The sequence below is a fragment of the Leuresthes tenuis genome, unplaced genomic scaffold (assembly GCF_036924035.1).
Source record: "Leuresthes tenuis unplaced genomic scaffold, fLeuTen1.0.hap1 SCAF_2, whole genome shotgun sequence".
Lineage (NCBI taxonomy): Eukaryota > Metazoa > Chordata > Actinopteri > Atheriniformes > Atherinopsidae > Leuresthes > Leuresthes tenuis.
Window position 1 is genome coordinate 16,019,931 of NW_027325356.1, and position 22,229 is coordinate 16,042,159.

Genomic DNA, 22,229 nt, shown 5'->3' on the forward strand with positions numbered 1-22,229 from the left:
AAAAAAAAAGGTGAATAAACTCAACCAATATGACTATACACTGCAGTGAAAGGTAGGATTTCCCGTGGAATCATGGGTAGTTTCCAAAAAAGAACACGGGACATCCTAACCTACTATTCAGCAAACAAAAATGAGGGGGAATTATCAAGAGAGGAATTGGGACGGGGCCTAAATGTGGCCCATTTTCACTTCAATTGTACGGACAAAATACTGTTGGCAGACAATACTGAGAAGCCTGCAAACAAAAAAGACATAACCGTGAAGAAGTGGTTTTTAATAGCAAAATAAAAACCTTATCTCCTTGTTACAGTCTGTAAGAACAAAGTAAAAGAGTTCATCAAACAATGCATAAAAATCTTTTATCAGGCGGATAAGTGTTACCCAGCTGAACCACTCACAAAAATCACAACAATTCATTCATTTATTTCTTATGTTCTGCTCAAAAGTAATCAGTGAAAAAGTTATATATGATTTCAGATGAAACATGGGGAGAAGACGACACCGACAGCAGTAGCCGTCTTTAAAGTTAAATTAAAAGTAGATTAAAAACACAAATTAAACTAATGGCCTACATGATGAAGGGGAATCAGGCTTCACATGTCTGTAAAAGCCTCCAAAAGAACAACGGTGAAAAACCTAATATCATGAGGAAGTGAAACATAACCCAGAAGATGCTTTTTTTTCTTTTCTATTTTTCTAAACCACTTATAATTGATATCACTTGCATCATAAATAATCAAAGTAATCTAAAACATTAAATAAGAGGTTTTCTGAGTAACTGTCGTCTGAACCAGCCAGATGACGTGTGCAAATCAAAACACGGATGAATCAACTATACCGAATGTCCCGGAAGATCCTCGTATCTCAAAAGAGTGAGGGAGCAGACCAAAAGAGAGAGAGTAGTTTTCTTTTAGCAATGCATAGGTAAGGTAGGGCACTTGAATAGATCCCCTTTGAAGACATTTGTGTTCTTCATTTCCTGATAATGAATATTATTAAACAGGAGATATGAGGATTATCAAGGGCACTCACTGTTGATCCATCACAACAGCAAATAAAAGAAAAAACAATTAAAAAGGACACGAAACGTTGCAATAGTTTGTAGTGACACACGCGAGGCATCGGTGTTCAGCAGATTCAGCTGAGCGTGACCTCTGAGGCCAAACGCTGCTTCACAATGAGTACAAACAGAGAATAAAGTGTTGATCAAACATAAGACTTTGAAACAAAAAGACGTGCTTAACTAAATGACAAAATACGGAAGATCAAGAGGCGACAAATGACTCTCGGCTGCAAAAAACATTAAAAATGTCGCTGACAATCTTAGCGGATGATGTCAAAAGCTACATTAAAGAGCAAACACACAGGCAGATAGTGCTTCATGTGGTCCTGTACTGATTATCTACACAAAGTCAATTAGGGTTCAATTTGAAATGAACAAATTTCTCATTTAGAAAATATTTCATACCTCGTCACCACCGCTTAAATATTAAGAGTGTTTTCTGTTCAAGTGGTCTGTACAAACATTTAGCGCTCGCAGATGTTTTTATCTATGAAGGAGAAGTGCCGAGTCTGCGTTTTGGCCCAACAGAATGGAGCCTGTAGAAACATTCAAAACCTTTTAAAACGACTGTACCAGTATTATGCACCATATTTCTCTACATGTTGCATATGCTACACTAAGCTAGATGTAGATCACTGAAACCTAGAATCAGTCATTTGGACTTCTCGTCTCCAGCAGCAGCTTCGTTAGCTCACTGTAAACCCGTTGTTGGATATATATGGAAAAGGACATCGTGTTAAATGTGTACTTCACAACTGATGAGGAGCTCCACATCAACTGATCACTGTATATATAACAGTTGTTATATGCAACATGTCCGTTACCCTGTACAGATCCATCCATCCAGATAAATACCAAAATAGCGCTTTCAATATGTTCTTTGACAATAAACAGATATCCCATATGTCACAAGGCAAAGTTTAAACTCCAAGCATTTCAAACTTTAAGACACAATTAAGACATAAAGATTTCATTCCTAGTAGCAGACAGACAGAATGACCCTCCCTCTACCGACATAAGATTTACTTTTGTCATTTAAAAAAAATCTACAATAAAAGCAACACCAGATGTTGCAGCAGTTAATAAAACACCCAATGGGTTTCTTCCCATTTGTACACTATAGTTAACAAACTATACATTAATATATATCCATATATATAGATATATATAGATTTATTTTGATGTCCATGTTTTGCAGTTGTTTTCTTCCTAACTGAGGGAGCTGGAGTCCAGTGTAAGTCAGTGAGACTCTGTATGCTGCTATATGAATTTTTCATTTCAGCGTCACAGCTTTCTCAGCTAATTCAACCGCATACTTGAATTACTCCTACTCGAAAATGGGAATTTTTTACTTTTTCTATCTTACATAGGGCTGACAGATCAGGTCAATTCTTCAATTGTGGGAAAAGAGAGAAGGCTCCATTTGACCTTTTTAGCCTCTCTTTCTGTGCTGTGTTCCATTCAAAAGTACTGCTGTAATGGGAAATGTGGCCCACAGCTCTGAATATGCTCCGTGATTGTACTCACGGAGTTAAAAAAAAACGCAGTACCGTAGGCTTACACATGCCAGCTGTGTCTGTGATGCGTAGATGTTCAACCATTAACAGTCATTTACTCCAGATGGCAGCAAGGACTGTGGTGACTCACTGGTACCATTGCATCCAAACCTATTGTCTCTGGCAGCAGCAAGAACTGCAGGAACCTTCATTTTCTTTCTGCTATGAGCCAGGGGTTAACCAGTGCTGGATCTGTGATATCCCGCGATGTATCTGTCCAATGTAGAAGTCGGCGTTTCTGGAGAAGTCTTGGCAGACTGAAGACTGGGCGTCACCAAGGGCGCAGTAAAGGGCGGTGCCACCCACACTGATCACTACAGTAACCAGACAAAGAAGGAAGAGAAGCAGGCAGGAGTCTCCACCACCGACCTCTACAGAGAAAAAGACACACGGAGTGACCGGGGAGGTACTGAAGAGTAGATAAATGAAGTCATTTTTTTCTTTAAACAGGGTCACAAATCAGATCACTGATGCCCTGTATACAACAGAAGCAAGGACTGTGGAATATCACTTTGATGTTCAATGATAAGCATCTTCTTCTCTCTGGCATGTGAAGATGAAAGCTTCCTCAGTTATGAACCTGTGGGTTGTATCTATCTACAACATGACCTGACTCAGTAGATAACTGGCAGTAAGATTAAGGCCAAGTCTATGAGGACTTGGATCCTGATGGACTTTGTCTATCCAGCAAAGTACTGGAAGAAAACTTGTCTGAGCAATGGCAGATTATCTGTTCATAAATCTGCGCAACACTAGCATTCTCTATGTTGAGGAGGATTGGATCAGCCATTAACAATAAAGGTGAGCATTAAAATAGAAGTATACCGATTCTTGTTGCAGTTGAGTTACTCCCGCTGGAACTGCAATTTCACCGAAATAAATCTAAATTCTCTACTGTTCAACTTAATGCATTTCAGGCAACGCAGTTTTGATTCATTTGATATTATAATACACAATAATGCACAGGGCTGTACTCACTTCTGCTGGAAACTTTTTAAGTGAGGGTTTCACATATATGGAAAGATTGAAAACCTCTATTTCAAAGGAATAAACCCACCGTTCTCGTAGCTGTCATCAGGAACTTTGAAGCGGACGCGTCTTTTGGCAGTGGCTCTTTCAGGTCGGGGCTTTGAGCTGGCAGACACGTTCACCCTGTCCACATAAACGCTTCGCTTCTTCAATATGGAGACGAGGCCGGAGGCGGGGGAGATCTGACAAACAAAGCAATCAAACGGACAAAAGGAAAAGAGAACACTAATATGAGACAGCGCAGGTACATCCACTAGTTTTTACACCATGAAATCAGATTTGATCCATTCATATTCACACAAGAAGAGTGTTTCACCAACTTCATCTTCTTCTTCACTAGGTGGCAGCACACTGCACAAATAAAGAGTACTGAACTCGCGCCTCTTTATCAATGCTTGAACATATTTACTGCCATGCAGGACCAGGAACTGCCTCCCTATCATGCAACTTACATACACTGGGTTTCAGGCGCTCTTTGGATAAATGCAAACGTGTTCCAAAGCAGACTTTGATAGGAGACGCACTTTGGCCAAGTGATGGCAGACCATGGTAGTAAAGTCATCATTGAAAAGGGTGTGAATCGAGTCGAGCTGATTACAAACGCTGAAATGAAAACTCGACTTCTCCCTGTCATTTAATTTCATATTTACATATATATATATATAACGTGCTCTGTTTGTTTGTGTATGTATATGTTTTTTTTCCATTAACAGTGAACAATAACTAGACTCTCTACATTAAAAATGTCCAATTTCACAACTATGAAATAAAGCCTAAGTGGGGAAATACAGTAACAGTTATGTAATAATATTAGGACTGCTTGAACACAGCAAACTGCTGTCCATTTAGAGCAGGATGGGGAGATACAGACAGTGTGCCAACAAATGGAGAATTTGAAGAATAGTTTAGAAAAGCTGCAGGAACAGACAAAATACACATGTATATATATGCATTTTATATATATATATATATATATATATATATATATACTGTATATATCTGTACAAACACACCTCCTCAACAGTGATGAGTTTTGCCATGTAGTCCAGTGACGGAGCTTCTCTGATGATGTCAGCTTGGTCTACTTCGTAGTCCTCCTCCACCTCCGTCTGTTCCTGCTGCTTCACATGAGCCTCTTGAGGAGGGAGATCCTCCTCGTACAGGCAGGTTTTGCAGCTCTCCTGCAGTGATAATGGAAAAACCGTTACAACCGTTGAGATAGTAATTCAATTTGCTGCTCTGCACCGCTGTATCACCGCTCCAACTGAAGCCGCTAAGTCTTATACAAGTCAATGAAAGCAGTCGAATAAAAAAAAAAAGGATCTAGGATAGAGGAAGTGAAACATGTCACATTTCGAGTGAATTGCTACAAGAAAGAAAGCAAAGAAAACAGAGAAGAGGAGTTGTCAACTCCAGCCATCTACAAACCCTATAAATGGAAGAAATCTGCTGGTTATGTTATAAGCAATGGATTATTTATACTATTATGTATTTACTTTATATTTATAAGTGACCTCAGAGAAGAAACGTCAGAACTCGCCTGAAATGTTACTGCATTGAATGCTTTATTTATCTTAAAGGTTTCTTACATATATTTGATAAAAATCATTTCAAAGCTAGAGTCCCTTTAGTAACTCAGAAATATGATATACCTGCGTCTTTTGGCCATGTGGAGTCTCATCATTCAGCTTCTCGTCCTGGTTTAGCTGTTGTACCTCCACCTCTGCCCCGCTGACCAGAGTCTCCACCGGGAGAGCTGTCTGACAAAAACTAGAGTCTCCCTCCTTATGCCTCTCTTCCCCCTCATCTTCTGCTTCCTCATCTTCCATCACCAAAGCCTCTGCTGCCTCCTCCACGTCACTCTCTTCTTCTTCTTCCCCTTTTGCCTCCTTTTCCCGTACTGGACCTAAATGGTCTCCCTGCTGCTCTGCAGGCATGGACTGATCCATTCCCACAGCGGTACAGGGGTGCAGCCCATTTCCTACGACTGAAATGGTGCATCCTACCCCTCCCGCTGCCTCCTCTCCCATTCCGCCATCGCCTTGCTTGTCCGATCCATAAAAAATGCCTCTCCCCTCTAATTTTCTGTTGAGGTCTTCCCCGTCCTTCTCAGACAGTTCAGGGGAATTCAGCCTTTCAGGCAAATTAATGGAAGGCATGACAGGAAACAAGGAGTCTTCAGCTCTCTGCTCCATTCCTCCTTCAACCAGATGGGCTGGATGAAAGAAAGTAATGGCATTAGTACACGTGGCTTTCATTAATTTGTTTGTGTGACAAAGCCCATCATTATTGCTCTTAATAGAATAACTGCTTGCTTCTGGTTGTCCATTGCCTGAAACGTATGTACATACACTGTTAGATTCTATAAGTATCAGCTATTCACCGTCTGCATGGAGATGTCTTTTCAGAACTCCTTTATTATATGTAGCATTACAAACCTCTTAAATGTGACGATGTGACTGTAATGGAAGCAGAATCAGCTACGTAAACAGGAAGAGCCAGGGCAACATGAAATATCAACTAAGTTTAAATAGATTTTTCTTTGAGTCAAAATTCATGTTAGAGAAGTTGTTGTTTTGGGTTTTTTTTTAGCTGTTTTTGTTTGTTCGTTTATTTGTTTTTGGGCAAAACCTTTTCAGGCTGACATGACTTCAGTGAGCACAACAGACCAGCACTTCCTCAGTAAAGTGGACAACATGCACATAAAACAGGCCGTCTTGATGTGAGGCATAATGAATCATATGTGCGTGTTTATGTGAAGTCACAGATGTGAAAATAAAAACAATCTATGGATCAGTAGTCAAACGGTGTGGCATGCAGGGACCAGGAAACTATCTCTGACTTTCCTCTTTCATCTGAACAATAAAGACTTTATTTAAGAACAACTAACCCCAAAATAATTTCCATCATTTCGATGGGAGGAGGCAAAAACCTGAAAACTTTATAAACGCCGCACAAATGACACAAATAAAAATGTGTTTACACCCACTCACCTGAGGTAGGCGAAATCTGTGCACCACCTCCTTCAAACGTTTGTCTTATCAGATCCAGAGATGCACGCTGCACACACACACACACACACACACACAGTGGAAATCTGTAGAGTTAAACTGACACATTTATGCATTATACAAATCACTTCAGGACACTTAGACCAATTATATGTACGCCATGAATACTTTAGATGCTGTGCATGTGACACGTATGCACACACACACACACACACACACACACAAAACTGCGAATGTCTTACCTCAGCATCTCTTGTCCTTGGTCTATAACCCAGGAGAGAGACAGAGAGAGAAAGGGTTAGAGCATGGAAGGTCGCTTCATGGTTTTAGTAAATGAAGACGCAAAAGATGGATGACCCTTCTCTACTCTCCCAATCTAATATTAGCCTGAACACATTTCCCTGGCTAGTAAAATGTGTGCGTGAGCAGGTGTGCGAGTGTGTGGTCGACACACGACTCATGTTGTGGGGACCTAAATCTGTTAACACAGTCACATTTTAAGGGCAGGTGGGGTGGGGTTCAAATGGTCATATCTTAAGATTGAGTTCGGGTTAAAAGGTTGAATTTAGTCTCCAGAAAATGAAAGTACGTCAACATAATGTCCTCTGAAGTCGAGGAAACTTGACTCTGTGCGTGTGCGAGTCAGTGTGTGTCCTCGTGCACAAGTGTATGTGCATGAGTTCAGTAAAGTGAAACCAGTGTGATGGTTCAAATGTCCAAAAGTGCAGCAGCAGCAGCAGCCAAGAGCCATATGGTTTAACTGTCACTGCAGTGCTCATCACATACTGAGGCATACACGATCAAAGTGTCACAAACAGATACACTCACACAGGTCCCCTGACACAGCATTCACATGAATGCGCAGATGTTGACGATATGAAAGTGTGATGCAGTTATAGCGCTCCAAGGACTCCCTTCTGGATATTGGAAAATGCCCAGACGGACTTTGCTGAATTCTTAAAATCAGACATTTGTATTTGTCTGGTTTGTTTGTTTTTCACAATGTTCTTAAAATATAGGAAGTTCTACAGCTGCAAATGCAGTGACATTGAATACAAACATAATAGATCTTTCATAAGTGAGGTGAGACAGGATCCTTTGCGACGTCAATAACATTCTTCTACTTTAGGAAGCAAGGAGTTTGGTTAGCCCTGGAGACAGTGCTGAATGCAAAGATTATTAAAGAAAGAAATAAATAGTGCAAACAAATCTTGAAATGAATCAAGCATCTCTTCACATTGATCATACACAGCAACAATGTACATCATGGAAAACTGTCAAATCTTTTAACTAAATGTGTCTCTGGTTGGTAAAGAATAGCTAAGAAGGAGGATATGATGGACTTCTTTACCTCACCTAAAATATTCAAAGACTGAAATCCTTTCCGAAATGTGGGAATGTATCTGCTATTCTGACTTCAGCCTTCATGTGGAGCACTTAAGACGCTTAACTCCGTTCTTTGGTCGTTGCTGTCATGCTGTGACTGACTTTAGGTGAAGTGTCATGTATTATACATGAAGGATAAGAATTTTCTTTTCATGCTGTGAAGTCAACGTGTTTTTTTCGTCTTCACACACACACACACAAACAAGTAGACTGACCGACTGTGCGTCTGGCAAATGTGTTTAAGGGTGTCCAGATGAAGGGTCGCAAGGTCAGAGGACGTCCCTCCACACTGACTTTCTAAAATACACAAAAAAGGTTCAAAATTAGAGACACGAAAGAATTTGATAAAAGCTTGCCTCTATTCGTGAATCAGTGAAGAAGCCATTAAGCGCTGAGCTCCAGTTTAAGGGGGAAAGAAATGTTAAAACCATAAGCCTGAATGTAACCTGATGGCATCTGAATGATATGATCACATTATATGTGTGTGAGGCCCCAACAGGTGATCACAGAGAGGCCGCAGCCTCTGTGTCTCCTTTCAGATTGGGTCTCCCTGAGAGTGGCAGAAGTTTAGCAAACAGAGCATGTGCAAACAAAATAATGATGTATGCTGCACTGCCAGTTTATCATCTGCTGACTGTGAGTGTAGAAAGTAGAGAGAAGATAACACAAGATTTATGCTCGTGTACATCTGGCGAGCGTGTGCTGCATGTTACCCCACTGCTGTTGAAGTGCCTTCAGGTTGTCCAATACTCTCTGGTGATAGAGTCTCTCTAGTTGGATGAAGCATAATGCCCGCTGGTCTGATAAACAACAGTTAAGAAATAGACACAAATATACACAAAAAACCAGACAACGCAGAGCAAATCTTAAAAAAAAAACTAATCGACTGTAAAACTCTTGGATTTCTGCTCACGTACCAGTACAGCTGACAGAAATATATAGGTCTGAAAAAAACATAGGAGCACAAAGAGTGGCAGAGTGAGGAGGAGAGGAAAGAAAGCAACGGCAGAGACAGAGGGGGGAAGCGCTCCACGATGCGGTCTCATGTTTATGGATATGAGCAGCCAAAACACAATCCTCCTTTGACGTGGCTCAATGCGTTCTCTCACTAACTAACCCGGTATACATGCATGACATAGCTAAGCTAGCGTTCCCTTTCCTTTGACTCATTCAGATCTTCCCTCCCACTGATCGAACGTCCAATTCAACCTCTTGCTTTTCATCTTTCCTTTCATGATTTCCCATCCTTTGCTCCTACTCTTTTATTCTACTGTTTTATTCATCATTGTGTATAAAGGTTTGAGTGCAGTCATGTAATAGTGCTATTGTGAGCGAGTCCGTGTCGACAGTCATTATGTGTGTACAGAAACAACATGCAGTATCTAATTAACATAATAACCCAAAGAACATTTCTCTAAACCAGAAATAAGTTTATGTTCAGGCAGGGGGGCACACAAGACAAACAGTCAGTGTCTGACACTCATTTGAGAAACTGAAATGAAAGCTGCCTGCCACACACAAACCAACAGGCTCACAAGGATACAGTCTTCATGAAGGACAAAGGCCTCAGCAATCTGCAGGGAGAGAGAGATTACAACTTTTCATGACATGCACGTGTGCTTTTATCTCATAGGTTGTCACAAAAACCGCCGCAATAGTGATTTAAAATGCAACTGGAACTCCTCAATATAACACAAGACCTGTTAAAAAGTGAGGAAGGAAGAAAAAAAAGGGGGGGGGTAATTAAAAATACCCCACACTACGGAGCTGAAACAGAGTAACAGTACCTCTAGAGCAACTTCTACAATCATTAACCAAGACAGAGAAAACAAGACCCATACTGTGATATAACACAGCAGGTGAGCCGTTAGGTCAACTGCAGAAAGAACACAGTTCATTAGGAAAATGTCAAAAGACACACAGCGAGAGAGAAAAACCAGAGCCCACGGAAGACACTCTACCTCCTTTCAGCAAGTGTTCCTTTCATGTCTTTCAGTTGATCGCAGAGGAAGAGAGGTGTGTGTGTGTGTGTGTGTGTGTGTGTGTCTGTGCCACAGAAGAACGTCAAAGAGGAGGAGGAGGAGGAGGAAAGGACACACAAGGCTTGCATGTGTAATGAAGTGAGGGCGGTGATGACTGAATGGCCTTTCTAGGTACTGCACAAGAACGGTGGTGGCATGGTTCAGAGTTAAGAGTTGAGACAAACAAGAGTTTTATGTTGTTTCTCAGGTTTGTCTCTCCCGCTGGATTTAAATGTCAGTTCAACCACTTTAGGGAACACTAGTAAATTGTAGTTTAGAAAATGCTGTGCATTCAGGAAGCTTACTAGCAGCTGCACGCACACCGTTCAGCGAATGTATCCTTATAGCTCTCCTTTAATCAAAGTGACCTTATGTGCTGTGTGTATCCGTCGGTATGTAAAGTGTTTAAATCACTGCACTAGTTTGTTAATTAATAATTCATGAAAACCTGCCATACACTCATTTTCCACTAGAGGTATCTAATGGGAACGTACCGACTGATTGGCACATAAATATAATCAAGTTCAAGTCAAGATAATCTAAAAAAAAACAGCCGAGTCTTGGTGAGCAAAGATTCTGAATAAAGGGAGCGAATGAATGACTGTATGGGTTTGGACACCATTACTAAGAGAGTCTGAAAGGGCCTAGTAAATGTCAGCTTAAATTAATGGGAAGTCTTTTCAACAGAAAAGTTTCTCCTCCTACATGGACAATCCAGTCAAGTTAGAAAAGACATTCAATGCTGCTAACACAACAGCAGCATGGACAGAAATGTTTTTTAGAAGTCGAAAGACTTTCCAGTACATCATAAATCACTAAAGTTTGATCCAGGACTCATTTAGTGGGAGTCGTCAGATAATTGTTAATAAGCCATAAGCATTAAAAAAAAAAGGCAAAACCTTTGTTTTCCAACACTAGACTGTAAAAAGCGTAATGTCCCTGCAGTCATATCACTGACTACATTAAAGTGTGGGAAATGTGTTTGATTAGAATATGAATCCACAGTCATTTACACACGTTTGCCTGGAAGTAAGCGCAGGTGCGCCTGGTGGAGTGATTTCTATTAAAAAGTCAAACTGACACAAATATTTACACGCCTCAAAACGTGCATGTTCAGTCATGCAGGATTGTGTGTGAGAGAGAAACCAGTATGTTTAAACAGTACGTTTAAGTTCACTGTGTGCATGTTGCCTCTGTGCCCACTTGCATGTCTGTATTTGTATATGTCAGCAGACGCAGTAGACACCCATACCTTAGGGTGCAAAGTGTCATACTAATTACAAGGCTGAGTGGATAAATAACAGTGCTTTTAAATCTTGGGAGAGAAGACAGAGACGGACAGCTAGACATAATGGGAATTGGGGGAACTAGTGGTAGTAATAAGTTCACAGTATTTGACATACATGAGATAAACAAGAGAGAGGTTACCTGGTGGATGTACTGTGGAAGGTGGGTGTCATCCCCCCTCTGTGCCAGCTGTTCGAGGGACTCCAGAAGAGCAGGGCGGGAAATAGGCCCTGCTGAGCAGGTGGAGACAGCTGGAGTTGAGGTAATCCGTTCCTGATTTGAGGACATAGATGACGTTGTGAAAGTGAATTCTGTGTTTGTTGCATTAGGCCCTGTGGTGAGGGAGAGGGGTTCCGTTGTTAAACCTGCAGGAGTGGTAGTGGTGGAAGTGTGGAGCCTTGTTAGTGCAGTTAATGTTAACTTCTCTGCAGCTGACATGTCAGGTCCTGAATGTGAACTAGCAGAACCCCTGGTAAAAGTTGGCCCGCAGCTGAGGACAGGCTCTGTGGATGAGGTAAGCTGCTCTCCAGAGGAATTTTTTGCTATCCTATCAGAAGCCTCTGTAGGCCCAGTTGGGCTGCTGGCCATCATGCCTGAGGTCAGAGTCTGTGTAGTAAAATCTATAGGCCCTGTTGTGAAGGAAGGCCCATCTGTGCAGGTAATGGACCCTGTGGTGGAGGCACCTGATCCAGTGTTTAAGATATGCGAGTCTACTACAGCATCACTGTGGCTCAGTTCCAGTGAACTGATGGGAAGTGCAGTTTCTGGATTGACCTCTGGAATGACAGGGGATGTGGGCTCTGGACTCGTCCCAGGGCTGAAAGGATACGGAGTCTCCAACAGACTGCCTAGAGAGGGAAAGAAAGGTAGCAGTCAAAAAACAGAAATATGAAACATTTTGATGCTAATGTGCTCAAGTGTATTCAAATCAGCAGCTTTTTACTCAGAAAGAGCACAATATAACACCCAAAGCTGTCACTTCAGCGATCACTGATTTCCTGGAGACCCACTCCAACCATAACTACTACTAACCATAAGTATACCGCCACTTGCCTGTTCTTTTATTCTTTCAGTGTATGAACACAAACACACACTTAGTAATCACAGAAACGTTCGGGTCAGTGCTGATTGCCACCTGCCCTTAATATGTGCAATGTTCAATGCTTACCAACACAGCAGGTGTGTGTGTGTGCGTGCGTCTGTGTGTGTGTGCGTGCGTGTGCTCGTGCATGTGCATCTGCAAATGCAGAAGTGGACTTGTGGGATCTAAGCTGGTTTCATTTTCAGTTAAGAAGTCTCTGGCATAAGTGTGCTCATGCTTATTCAAAGCAACACTAGAGAAGTTTGTGAACCTTAAAACTATGTGCTTCTGACTCGTTTTACAGTACACCGACTTTTGTTCTACACATTCCCAGGCCTGAGACCGCCCTTGAGTGCCAAGGAAAGATGCTTAAAAATGTTTAAACTATTGTTTACCCACATTGAATGAGACTGTAGACCCCTCCTTGTTGGAGTCTTTTTAATCTGAGGAAAGTGCATTATTCATCTGAGGTTAAGGAAGAAATTCTCTAAAATATTTACGTGTATCCAAATCATTTAGACTTGTTGAGCTCATTATATTGTACTTACACACAATCAGCAGCCTTGATTGTAACAACAACAACGGGTCTCTTTTAAATGGCAATTAGAACAAGTGTCCAACAACAAGTAAAATGACAAGCATTATACAGCGCGAGTAAGAAGCTGGCGACCGATGCACAAAAGGCACAGAATCATGTTGGAGAAAACCAAAACAGAAATAAAATAAGCACATTTCCATTTGAAGAGAACTATGACAACAAAACTAAAGCTGTTCCATGTCTGCTGGATGTGTGAATAACTGTTTTCAGCTCAACTGTGCAGTTTAAGATGTTCTGGTGCCCCCATGTGGGCAGAAACGGTACTACTCAAAACAAAAAGTAAGCTTTTAACAAAACTAAGTGAAATAGCATCATCATTTAGGCACAAACAATACCATTTTTCCTTTATGAACAAGTTTTTGTGTCCCCTACCAGTTTCAGAATACGAAGAGTCAGTCATGGGAGTATCTGGAGACTGGCAGCGAATCACACAACTTGACCCCTCCGATTCCTCCTCCTCTTCATCCTTCATCACTTCATCTATGTCTTCCTCCTCATTCTCATCTCTACTTTTTCCTGCGAGTTCCTCCGCTGTCTGTCCCACCTTCTCACCCACCTCCTTTCCATTGTTGTTGACAGAGGTTTTATGGATGAGGTCACACATTCCTCCATCCTCATTTTGTGAAGGAGGGCGATTTTGATTCAGCGTGAGCGCGTTCGTCTCATTGAGGTTTCGAGTTTGGCCAGAGAGGGCTTCGGAGGTCGGTGAGTTATCGCAGAGGTCCACCCCGTCCCCATGAGCCTGTGACATTACTGTGCCTCCCGACTCAATCTGACCTGGGGATGAAAGATAAAAGTCAGCTGTAATCCCAACACAATAAATGAAGTAAGAAATCCAAAGAATATCTGAATTCCTCAAAAGTACGAGTCACTAAAACGACTTTGAGTCTATGTAGTATTCACGGACTGACAGTTGTAACTTGAGACAACAGCAACCACTGCACAGAAGAAAACAGCCTTCCTCATTCTCAACTGGCAGTGAATCACATCCTATTAGTGTCCTCATTGCAGTTTTGAAGTTATATTCATATTCATTTTAAATTTAAATGGAAAATATCAACATTCACCACCATGATCCATTGGCTTCCACAGCTGGAGAGTAAGAGCCTCCAGTTAGCGCAGCTCCTCTTCAAGCCTGCAGAGATGACGAGACAGAACAAGACGTGAACAGTAGAAAGCAGGAGAAACACTGGCATCCTTAGACTCCACTCGGAAGGAGAAAAGGGGGGGACAAAAAACAAGTTTAGCACCATTCCCAAGACGTCAAACAAACCCAGTGGCTTAAAGAGATAAAGAATAGTGTGCAGTATGGTTTGAGCCGATTATAATTGTTAATCAATAAAGGTTTTGCTTACTGCCTAAAGGAGGCTACTGTTGTGCAATTCATCAATACGCAACAATACAAGCAAACATCCTCATGCCCAGAAGGAAAAAAGCCCAAAGGGCCGTTCCAATTAGAAATATTCAGGATTAATTTCACTAAACTGTTAAAACCAACGCTACGATCTGTGAGTAACAACGCGAGAGAGCAAACGACACTAAGTCCTATAAAAGCTGGCTCTGATCGTGTTATTTTGGCATGGAAGGAGTTCAAAGTGGCAACACGTTGCACGGAAGCCAGGGTGAAAAACTTAAATGTCAAATTTCACGGAGAGAGGTGCAACCAATCCCATATTTCTCGAGTTATTGACATACAAAGGGAAAAAAAGGAGGTCATTAACTGCAGCACAACACCACACGCAATGATTCAACACTTCTTTGACGGGCTAAATTTACTTTTATGAGATTTTGAAAGACAGGATATTTTGCAGGGCGGGCCAACGCGGACCAGCCCAAGCAGGCAAGTTAACAAACAGGTAAATCAGTGTGCAGCGGTAATCAGATTTGTGCTCTTTTAATGCCCCACTCGTGTTGACTCAGCAACAGCAAGACATATACAACTAGAATAACCACTTTCCACCAGCATGCTGTTGACAGCCAGTGAAACGTCATTTCACCACATTTGTCTTGAACTCTCGAAAACCGGGGAACTGGTATGACCTTATGTTGCATGAGGTCTTTATGGTTTAAGAGAATTTCATGATAAATGTATCAAATATGAATAGTACTGGTGGTAATTAGGGTATAAATTCTTGAGTTATGGGCAAAAATGTGAATTCACCCTGACTTAATCAGTTCATCCTTGAGTCCAAGTGTATGTAGCCTTCATTGGTGCAGGGTGCAGCCGGCAGACAGGAAATGAGGGGAGAGAAAGGAGAAAGGAAGGGATGACTTGCAGCAAACGTCTGGCTGGACAGAAGTCAAAGAGTGGGCACCACTGCTGAGGGCATTTTTTCAATCTTCAGCTATCAGGTCACCCCTACTGTCTGCTTTCAGCATATTCTCGCAAAGCAGACATTTCATCGTAAGCTTAAAAAAGCAAATAAAGAACGACGTCATAATGTGAACCAAAAAAAAAAAAAAAACTCCACAAACACATAGATCCAGGCTGATTAAAGCATATCTCAGAGGAACAAAGCTGCCCTGGTTTCCTGCAGCACTTTCGCTAATTGTTCTTCCTTTAACGCTGTGCTGTCCTGACACAACCCGAACATCTATAAAAGGAATAATAAAGCCAGAGCAAACACAACAAGTAAGACTTTCAATCTCTGCGTTCGTATTCTTCCTTACAGACTTTTCCCGAAAGACCTGGAAACTCACAGGTTAGCCCGGCAAATACCGTGGAGAGACGAGTCCAAGAACAACTCAGCACGGAGGCCTAATCTATCCAAAGGGAGGCGAGAACCTATGCTTTGTATATTTTAACAAGAGTCAACACCCTCTGAATGGAGGGCAAAGATTGTTTCCCCTCTCCTGGGTTAGTAATAATCCTCCATATACCTTTGACAAACAAAAGAGCTATTTATGAGACCACAGGCTGTTTTTACAGTGTAATAATCACTCCAAACAGGCGCAGACCATGGAAAACAACGGTGACATTAAGATTTACACAGCAAAAAAAACCTCAAGATCGCAAACACAGATTGTGTCCGTCTTAAGAGCTCTTGTGCTCTAAAGTATCTTCTCCTTTACTCTCCCACAAAGCTATCAGTCCACAAGCATCCATCCTCTCCTCCTTTTGTCAGTGCCCGGCTCCACAGGGGACCATGAATAATAAAACGACAGAAGAGGGGACAGACAAGTCAGCCAACTGGATAAGCACAAAGATAGGGGTTAAAAAATAAACAGACCCTGCTCTGTGAGGCCACTGCGAAGACTTAAGAACAGCTACTGGATAAAATGTCACATGCAGACACGTTAGGAGAGAGATTATGTTAACCCCCAGTCGTTACATGAATTGGCCGCATTCACAAGTTGGAAATCATCAGGTTATTTGTTATAAAGTTAGAAATCTATAAGTAAAACATTTGCAGCAATTACACCATCAACATCGAAAGGGGGGGAGCACTGGTGTTGGTTAGTGTTCAAGGTAAGCAAGCAATACCGTTTAGCTACATGGTGTGATGCTTGTCACCAACCGAAGCCAACCTAACACGAAAAGCAAAGCGTTCACATTTAATATTCAGCGTTAGCTAATGTTCGGTTAAAAACAGTCAACGCAAACTGTCACTTCCCCATAATGGAAATTTGTTTTTTTTTATATAAATTTGACTTGTTAGTAGCTAGTAGTTGGCAAATTAATCAAAAGTTAGACATGGTTGTCAATTACTGTTGAATTGACAAGTTATCTTCCATTATATGGAAATTAAGAGGTTCGCAACCGTTGGGTTTGAAGCAGGGTGTTGGCGTACCGTTAAGCTTAAGAGGCTCGTGTTCTTTCAATAAAAAAGCAAGAAAATGCTCTCAAATGACCTAATAACCGTCCGTTTTTAACTCGTTAAATATCAACAGGGAACGTTGAAAGCTCCGGTCACGTTGGCGTATGCTGCTATTTAGCTAGCGTAGGCTAACGCCAGCCGCATACAGGCACATCTGGCGAAACAACACCGCACATAACCTTTCAAACGTACACCTACATTTTTCTAAACATAAACGTGTTAGCTCGTATCGTTAGCCGCGCCTAGGCGCACACACAGAATAGCCAAACGGTACTTACGGTTGAACACAGTGGTTGAAGGGCAAAGAGTGGAGCATCAGACACCTTGCCGGAGATGTTTGTTTTTAGGAGTGTATGAATGTAAACGTCACACAGACAGCCAGGGGTCGTTGCTACCGCTGACACGGGCCCTCCGCTGCCAGACAGGGTGCTCTGTCGCCATCTATTGGTTCTGTTCTCTCGGTACAACGTTTGTCTTTTTTATGAGGACTCTACATGCTGCAATCCCTTAAAAACGAATACAAATGTAACCCAGATGTTTTAGTTTTTCCCTCCTTGTGCTGAAGAGCTCGAGTTCTTACATTCATCTGGGTACAACTGATGGATAAGATGGATGCTTAAAAACCTTGACCGTTGGTCACAACGATAGTCTGAGGCCCGCTTTCAGACAAATAACAAATCTACTACATGTGCTCGACTGTAAAATAATTTAATCAGCCATATTTTTGTACATGTATATCATTGTTTGCAAGGGTTTTCATGGCAAATGGACATACCGGTTTAAAAACAGATGCTCAAAAAAAAGCAGAAAATTTCCAGGTTAAAGATAGTGCCACCACAGAGGCAAAGTCACACATTTACCCTTCTCATCATAATAAAAGTGTTGAGAGCGCAAAAACCTACTGAAAATGGACTGAAATTAATTTCTCCCCCACATCAAATATGAAATTTCTCATAAAACCATCCGTTTGTGAAAGGAAATAAACAGATCACACATTTCAGTGCCACATTTCACATATTTGAACAAGCTTATGCACTCACATGGAATAGTATAAAAAAAAAGATTGCTAGTTTGGAAAGTAACTTCACACAAGTTACATGCCGTCACAACATTCTGCAGATGTGTAGCCTGAGTGTGGCCCATGCACATCTTGTATCGTGTAGAACATTATTTGCTCAAGCTGCTGAATCCACGAGGTATTTCGACTTTTTTTTTCCTTCCTCCAAACTGCAATCAGTTCGATGAAAAGTGTATTACATTTACTTATGTGAGCATTCAAAATTAACCTTGTGAGGTTTCATTTTGAAATCTCAATAATGCAAGTAAAGGACAACAAAGTCAGTCATTTCAAACACTTCATCCTTTGTCCCAAAGTATTTGCCACATAAATAATTTCAGTAACAAAAGTATTTATCATTTCATTTATACTCTATTTGTTTCTTTCACCGTTTCATCACATCACATTATATTCTCCTTTATATTACACACAAGTATAGAATTTATTCATTCGCATGTGCTTGCTATGCTTTCATTCAATAAATCTATATGTTTGACCTTTTTTTGTCCATATTTTAGCCCCAGCCCTCCCTCTGTGTGTTTTCCAGGATTTCTTCATAAAGCCAGCTTTGTGTGAAGTCCTGGCTCTTGTCCATCAGCTGGAACAGTTGAAGATACTCATTGGGATATACGTGGCCGGTCAGTATGTCTTCTGGCAAGCCCATCTGTGATAACAGCTTACTGCCACTATCAGGTGACCAGAGACTATAAAAAAATAAACAACATCAGAGACACAATAAGCAAAAGGAAAGAAAAGCTCACAACTTTTCACCTGAAGCACACGTCATTTTACTATAACATGGGTGCATTTGCTGTGCAAGTCTTTCATTTAGAGCAGTGTTTTGATGCGACTTGTGCTACATGTGGGCTGGAGGCGTGTCAGTAGCATGTGGAAATGTGGAAGCTGAGACTTGAGGAAACTGCTTACTTAAGCCTGTCGATGAGCTTGGTCTTCCTCTTTGCCAAACACTGTTTGACCATCATCAGCAGCGTGGAAGCATTGGCGGGAGTGAGGCCTGCGGAGAAAAGGTCAGCCCGTGGACGCAGGCGCACCAGGCACAGGTGATCATTTGGAAGCTGCGGGGAGGACGATAGGAGATGTTGTATCAAACAAATTTACATTGCTGTTGCACACCCTGCGTTCTTCCTTACCTTGCTCCTCGGGGCAGTTACACTCTGTTTTGAAGACACCACAAATGACTCCCAGGGCTCCTGCAACAACAAAGATGAGGAGATAAGACACGTTTAAGGCCAAAATGCCTCTTTATATGGAAAATACATAGAAAACGTGGAAGATGAAATTCTAGACATTCACTTCAAGGATGAGTAATAACAGCCAACACTGTAACATGCGTTTAGTGTAAACAGCTAACAATGCCAGCCAAACTGGTTTTAAGACACCTGAATAAACAGTTTTTTTTCTTTATCTTGTACCATGTGGAGTAGTTCGATATCACAAGCCATCTGCCAGAGGACACCAAAGGCTCTGTAGTACATCATATCACCAGGACGTGACACCAGTTTCTGATGGAGACAGAACAGCATTAAATATGTTTCCACAATAATCAGATTAGCAATTCATGCGAGTTCCCGAAGCATCAACTATCGGTTGTTTTGGAGCATAGATACAACGATTCAGGACAGGTCATCAATTTATGATTCTACTGCATCTTGTTGTGTTACAGCAAAGAAAAACCACCAAATGTCAGTACTTACTGAAGGAAACAAACACGCACAAAAGGTTAAAATACTATCGATTTATTACCTTGTATTCCTTCTCACTAATGAAGAGGTTGAGCTCTATTCTTCCGTATCTGTAGACCGACAGGCGCTCAAACAAAGCGTAAGCCATCTTCAGCAGCATGCCACGCTCATTACGCTGCGGCAGGATTCCCACCACCTTCACCGGGATGTCTGGAGACGGACACGTGGATACATGAGCAAAACTCTCACTTTAAAAGGCTCCACAAAAGAAATATGTTAGGAATGCTGAAGGTTAGGATTCATAGCATTGCTCTGAGCAACAATAATACATTCTGTAAGTAGGGGGTGGGATTTGTTAGCTGTCGGAGAAGCTCAATAAAGGATACAAAGTCAAAGAGGCAACATGCCCCATGGTGGTTTCTACAGCTTATGCGCTGCTGTTTTCTCACCATCAGTCCAACTGGCCTCTGATATTCCCAGGTCAGTGAACAGTTTGTCCGTAAACATAGTTGGGGGTTTCACATTTCCACTGCCAATGGGGTCGAGTTTAAAGTAGTCACAGTAAACTACTTCCAGCTGACCATCAAGACGTCCCTCCAGCTCCTACAAAATATAACAGTTATTTATTTTCCTATCTAGTTGATAAGCGATAATTAAAACAGGCTGGGTTAAAAACAGAACTGGTCAAAGCTCTGTGTCTGTACATAAAGATGCTTCGAAATGTTTGCGTTACCTGCAGCTTGGGTAGGAAGAACCTGTCACCCTCAAGGGCCACGACTCTCTGAGCTCCAGAATTTAGCAATGTTTTTGTCAACACCCCAGGACCTAAAATACATTACATACAAACCATTTCACTGACAAGGATAACATACGCACTATGCTATGGCATCTTCATCAAAAAAGTTTTGTTTCTTAGTGCAAAGCTGGATAAATGCCCCACAGTAAATGCACCATTACATACCTGGATTACATTCAAAGATAACAGTTTTAGCATCCTGCAGATCAGGTCCTAAATGCTGTGCTACCACGTTAGCCAGGTCTGGATCCACTATGAAGTGTCTGATTTTCTTACAGGCCTGAGCATGCTGCACATTCTCCTCTACTTCACCCAGTTCCAAATAGTCATACTGACATAGAGGACGAAACTGGCCCTGTGGAAAGAAATGTATGCACCTCTGTCAATCTTCTTCATAATGTTCATTTTTGAGAAGCTAAGGGCTCTATCTGTGAACACGTTAGACACATCGAGAGGTTTTAGCAACAGGGGAAATCTAAGCTTTGCTGCAGCAGATAGTTGGCCTCATGCACCAGATAGTTTGTAGTTTGTTTTGACAGGTGCATAAAAAAACACCTGTATCTACCTGTACAGCTGCAGCAGAAAGGTTCCTGTGTGCGAGCGGTGATGAAGGCGACGTCCTCTCCGAACGGGGCTGCTGGGAGCTCGGACCGAGTGGGGGCCGACTAGAACCCAAAGAATCAAGGCTGTAAGCCCTTCTATGTAAGACGGGAACCCCAGGAGCAAAGAGGCCAGAGGAGCCAACAGGGGCCAACAATGCTTTTCGCAAACAGGATCTACTTCTTATGGTGTGGCAGCAAGAGGAGCGCCGAATCAGCTCCAACAGTCGACAAACCTGGGTGGACATAGTGTGCCAGCAGACATGCAGCCTCAACAAAAGGAGAGTAGGGAGGCGGGGGTGGCTCAGCGACCTCCTTAAGAGGTCACTACCTAAAAAAAAAAAAAGACAGAGAGGACAAGAACGACCAATGATTAGGTGTGACAATGACAAATTTTGAAATGTCACATATGAATTGTACTATTGTTCTTTAAAATACTTTGAAAACTTTGCTGACTGAACCCCTTCATAAACACTGTTGTCGTACCTAAATTGGCATTTAAAGGTCTATCATATGGTTTAAAAGAAGCCATGTCTATTGTGGAAATAATTCACGATAACTAAACATGGGTAAGTGCGAACTCGTATCTCATAAACAGATCGTATGACAAAATGTGTACAATCCGTTCTGTTTGCACGTGGGTACGAGGAAAGGTAACTATATTTTAATAATAAACATGTGCTGACTTCAAAACTAAGTTTAAGGTAAAAATGAACTCCTGCTATAACATTCCAATAAGGCACAAAATAACCCAGACATGCTGTCAGTCATAGGAATGTTAATAGACCGTTTAAAGTTAAAGCTGTTAGCTCTCTCGCTAGCTGTGCACTTAGCTTAACGTGACTACACTGTTAACCCAAAGTCATCTTTATCAAAGAAAGACAAACATACCTTTTTGCAGAATCTCCTATATTTTCAAATCTAACTATATCGATGAGTTAAAGTTATCGCCTATGTCTGCAATGGACGGTAAAACTCCGTGACATTGAGCTCACTGCATCCTTTACCCTCCATGCGATGTTTTTGCAACTCTCGTAGTGCTGCAGGCGCATCTGATTGTCGTCATTGACGTGCGAGGACCAATCGTTAAACTCGAGGAAGTCGTTGGGCTAGCACCCATGGCTAGTACGACAAACATAAAAAAGATCAACAAAAATAACTAAAGCGACTTGACAAAGTTCGTGTATTATTAGAGATTAAAGCACCCAAATTTTTTTTCATATT

At 41.6% G+C, this 22,229-nt stretch overlaps 2 protein-coding genes across 3 annotated transcripts; both read right to left on the bottom strand.

The window, feature by feature from the left end:
• Positions 1-258: 258 nt before the first annotated feature.
• On the bottom strand, positions 259-17,236 carry cnsta (consortin, connexin sorting protein a). Of its 2 annotated transcripts, none has more exons than XM_072380344.1 (13): positions 17,129-17,236; positions 14,103-14,167; positions 13,405-13,809; positions 11,495-12,201; positions 9,589-9,619; positions 8,759-8,845; positions 8,261-8,342; positions 6,902-6,923; positions 6,642-6,708; positions 5,301-5,863; positions 4,662-4,829; positions 3,677-3,830; positions 259-2,990 (listed from the first exon to the last, which is right to left on the bottom strand). In XM_072380344.1, the coding sequence occupies exons 2-13, from the start codon at positions 14,110-14,112 to the stop codon at positions 2,782-2,784; spliced, it is 2,505 nt and encodes an 834-aa protein (XP_072236445.1). In that variant the 5' UTR covers positions 14,113-14,167; positions 17,129-17,236; the 3' UTR covers positions 259-2,781. The 2 variants fall into 2 exon arrangements, with proteins under 2 accessions (XP_072236445.1, XP_072236444.1); XM_072380343.1 differs by having other exon boundaries at positions 14,100-14,167.
• Positions 17,237-17,544: 308 nt separating this feature from the next.
• On the bottom strand, positions 17,545-22,105 carry tfb2m (transcription factor B2, mitochondrial). The gene is made up of 10 exons (XM_072380349.1): positions 21,897-22,105; positions 20,972-21,336; positions 20,572-20,761; positions 20,344-20,435; positions 20,060-20,213; positions 19,672-19,820; positions 19,341-19,430; positions 19,059-19,118; positions 18,835-18,983; positions 17,545-18,611 (listed from the first exon to the last, which is right to left on the bottom strand). Exons 2-10 carry the CDS (start codon positions 21,251-21,253, stop codon positions 18,422-18,424), a joined length of 1,356 nt encoding a protein of 451 aa, XP_072236450.1. The 5' UTR covers positions 21,254-21,336; positions 21,897-22,105; the 3' UTR covers positions 17,545-18,421.
• Positions 22,106-22,229: the final 124 nt, after the last annotated feature.

Coding starts and splice junctions, on each gene's coding strand:
- cnsta (XM_072380343.1), bottom strand. Junction 4,830..5,300: donor CACATGGCCAAAAGACGCAG/GTATATCATATT, acceptor TTATCACTGCAG/GAGAGCTGCAAAACCTGCCT. Junction 2,991..3,676: donor TGATGACAGCTACGAGAACG/GTGGGTTTATTC, acceptor TTTTCTCTGTAG/AGGTCGGTGGTGGAGACTCC.
- tfb2m (XM_072380349.1), bottom strand. CDS start 21,253: ATGTCCACCCAGGTTTGTCGACTGTTGGAGCTGATTCGGCGCTCCTCT. Junction 19,431..19,671: donor TTAGTGAGAAGGAATACAAG/GTAATAAATCGA, acceptor TGTCTCCATCAG/AAACTGGTGTCACGTCCTGG. Junction 19,119..19,340: donor ATATCGAACTACTCCACATG/GTACAAGATAAA, acceptor TTGTTGTTGCAG/GAGCCCTGGGAGTCATTTGT.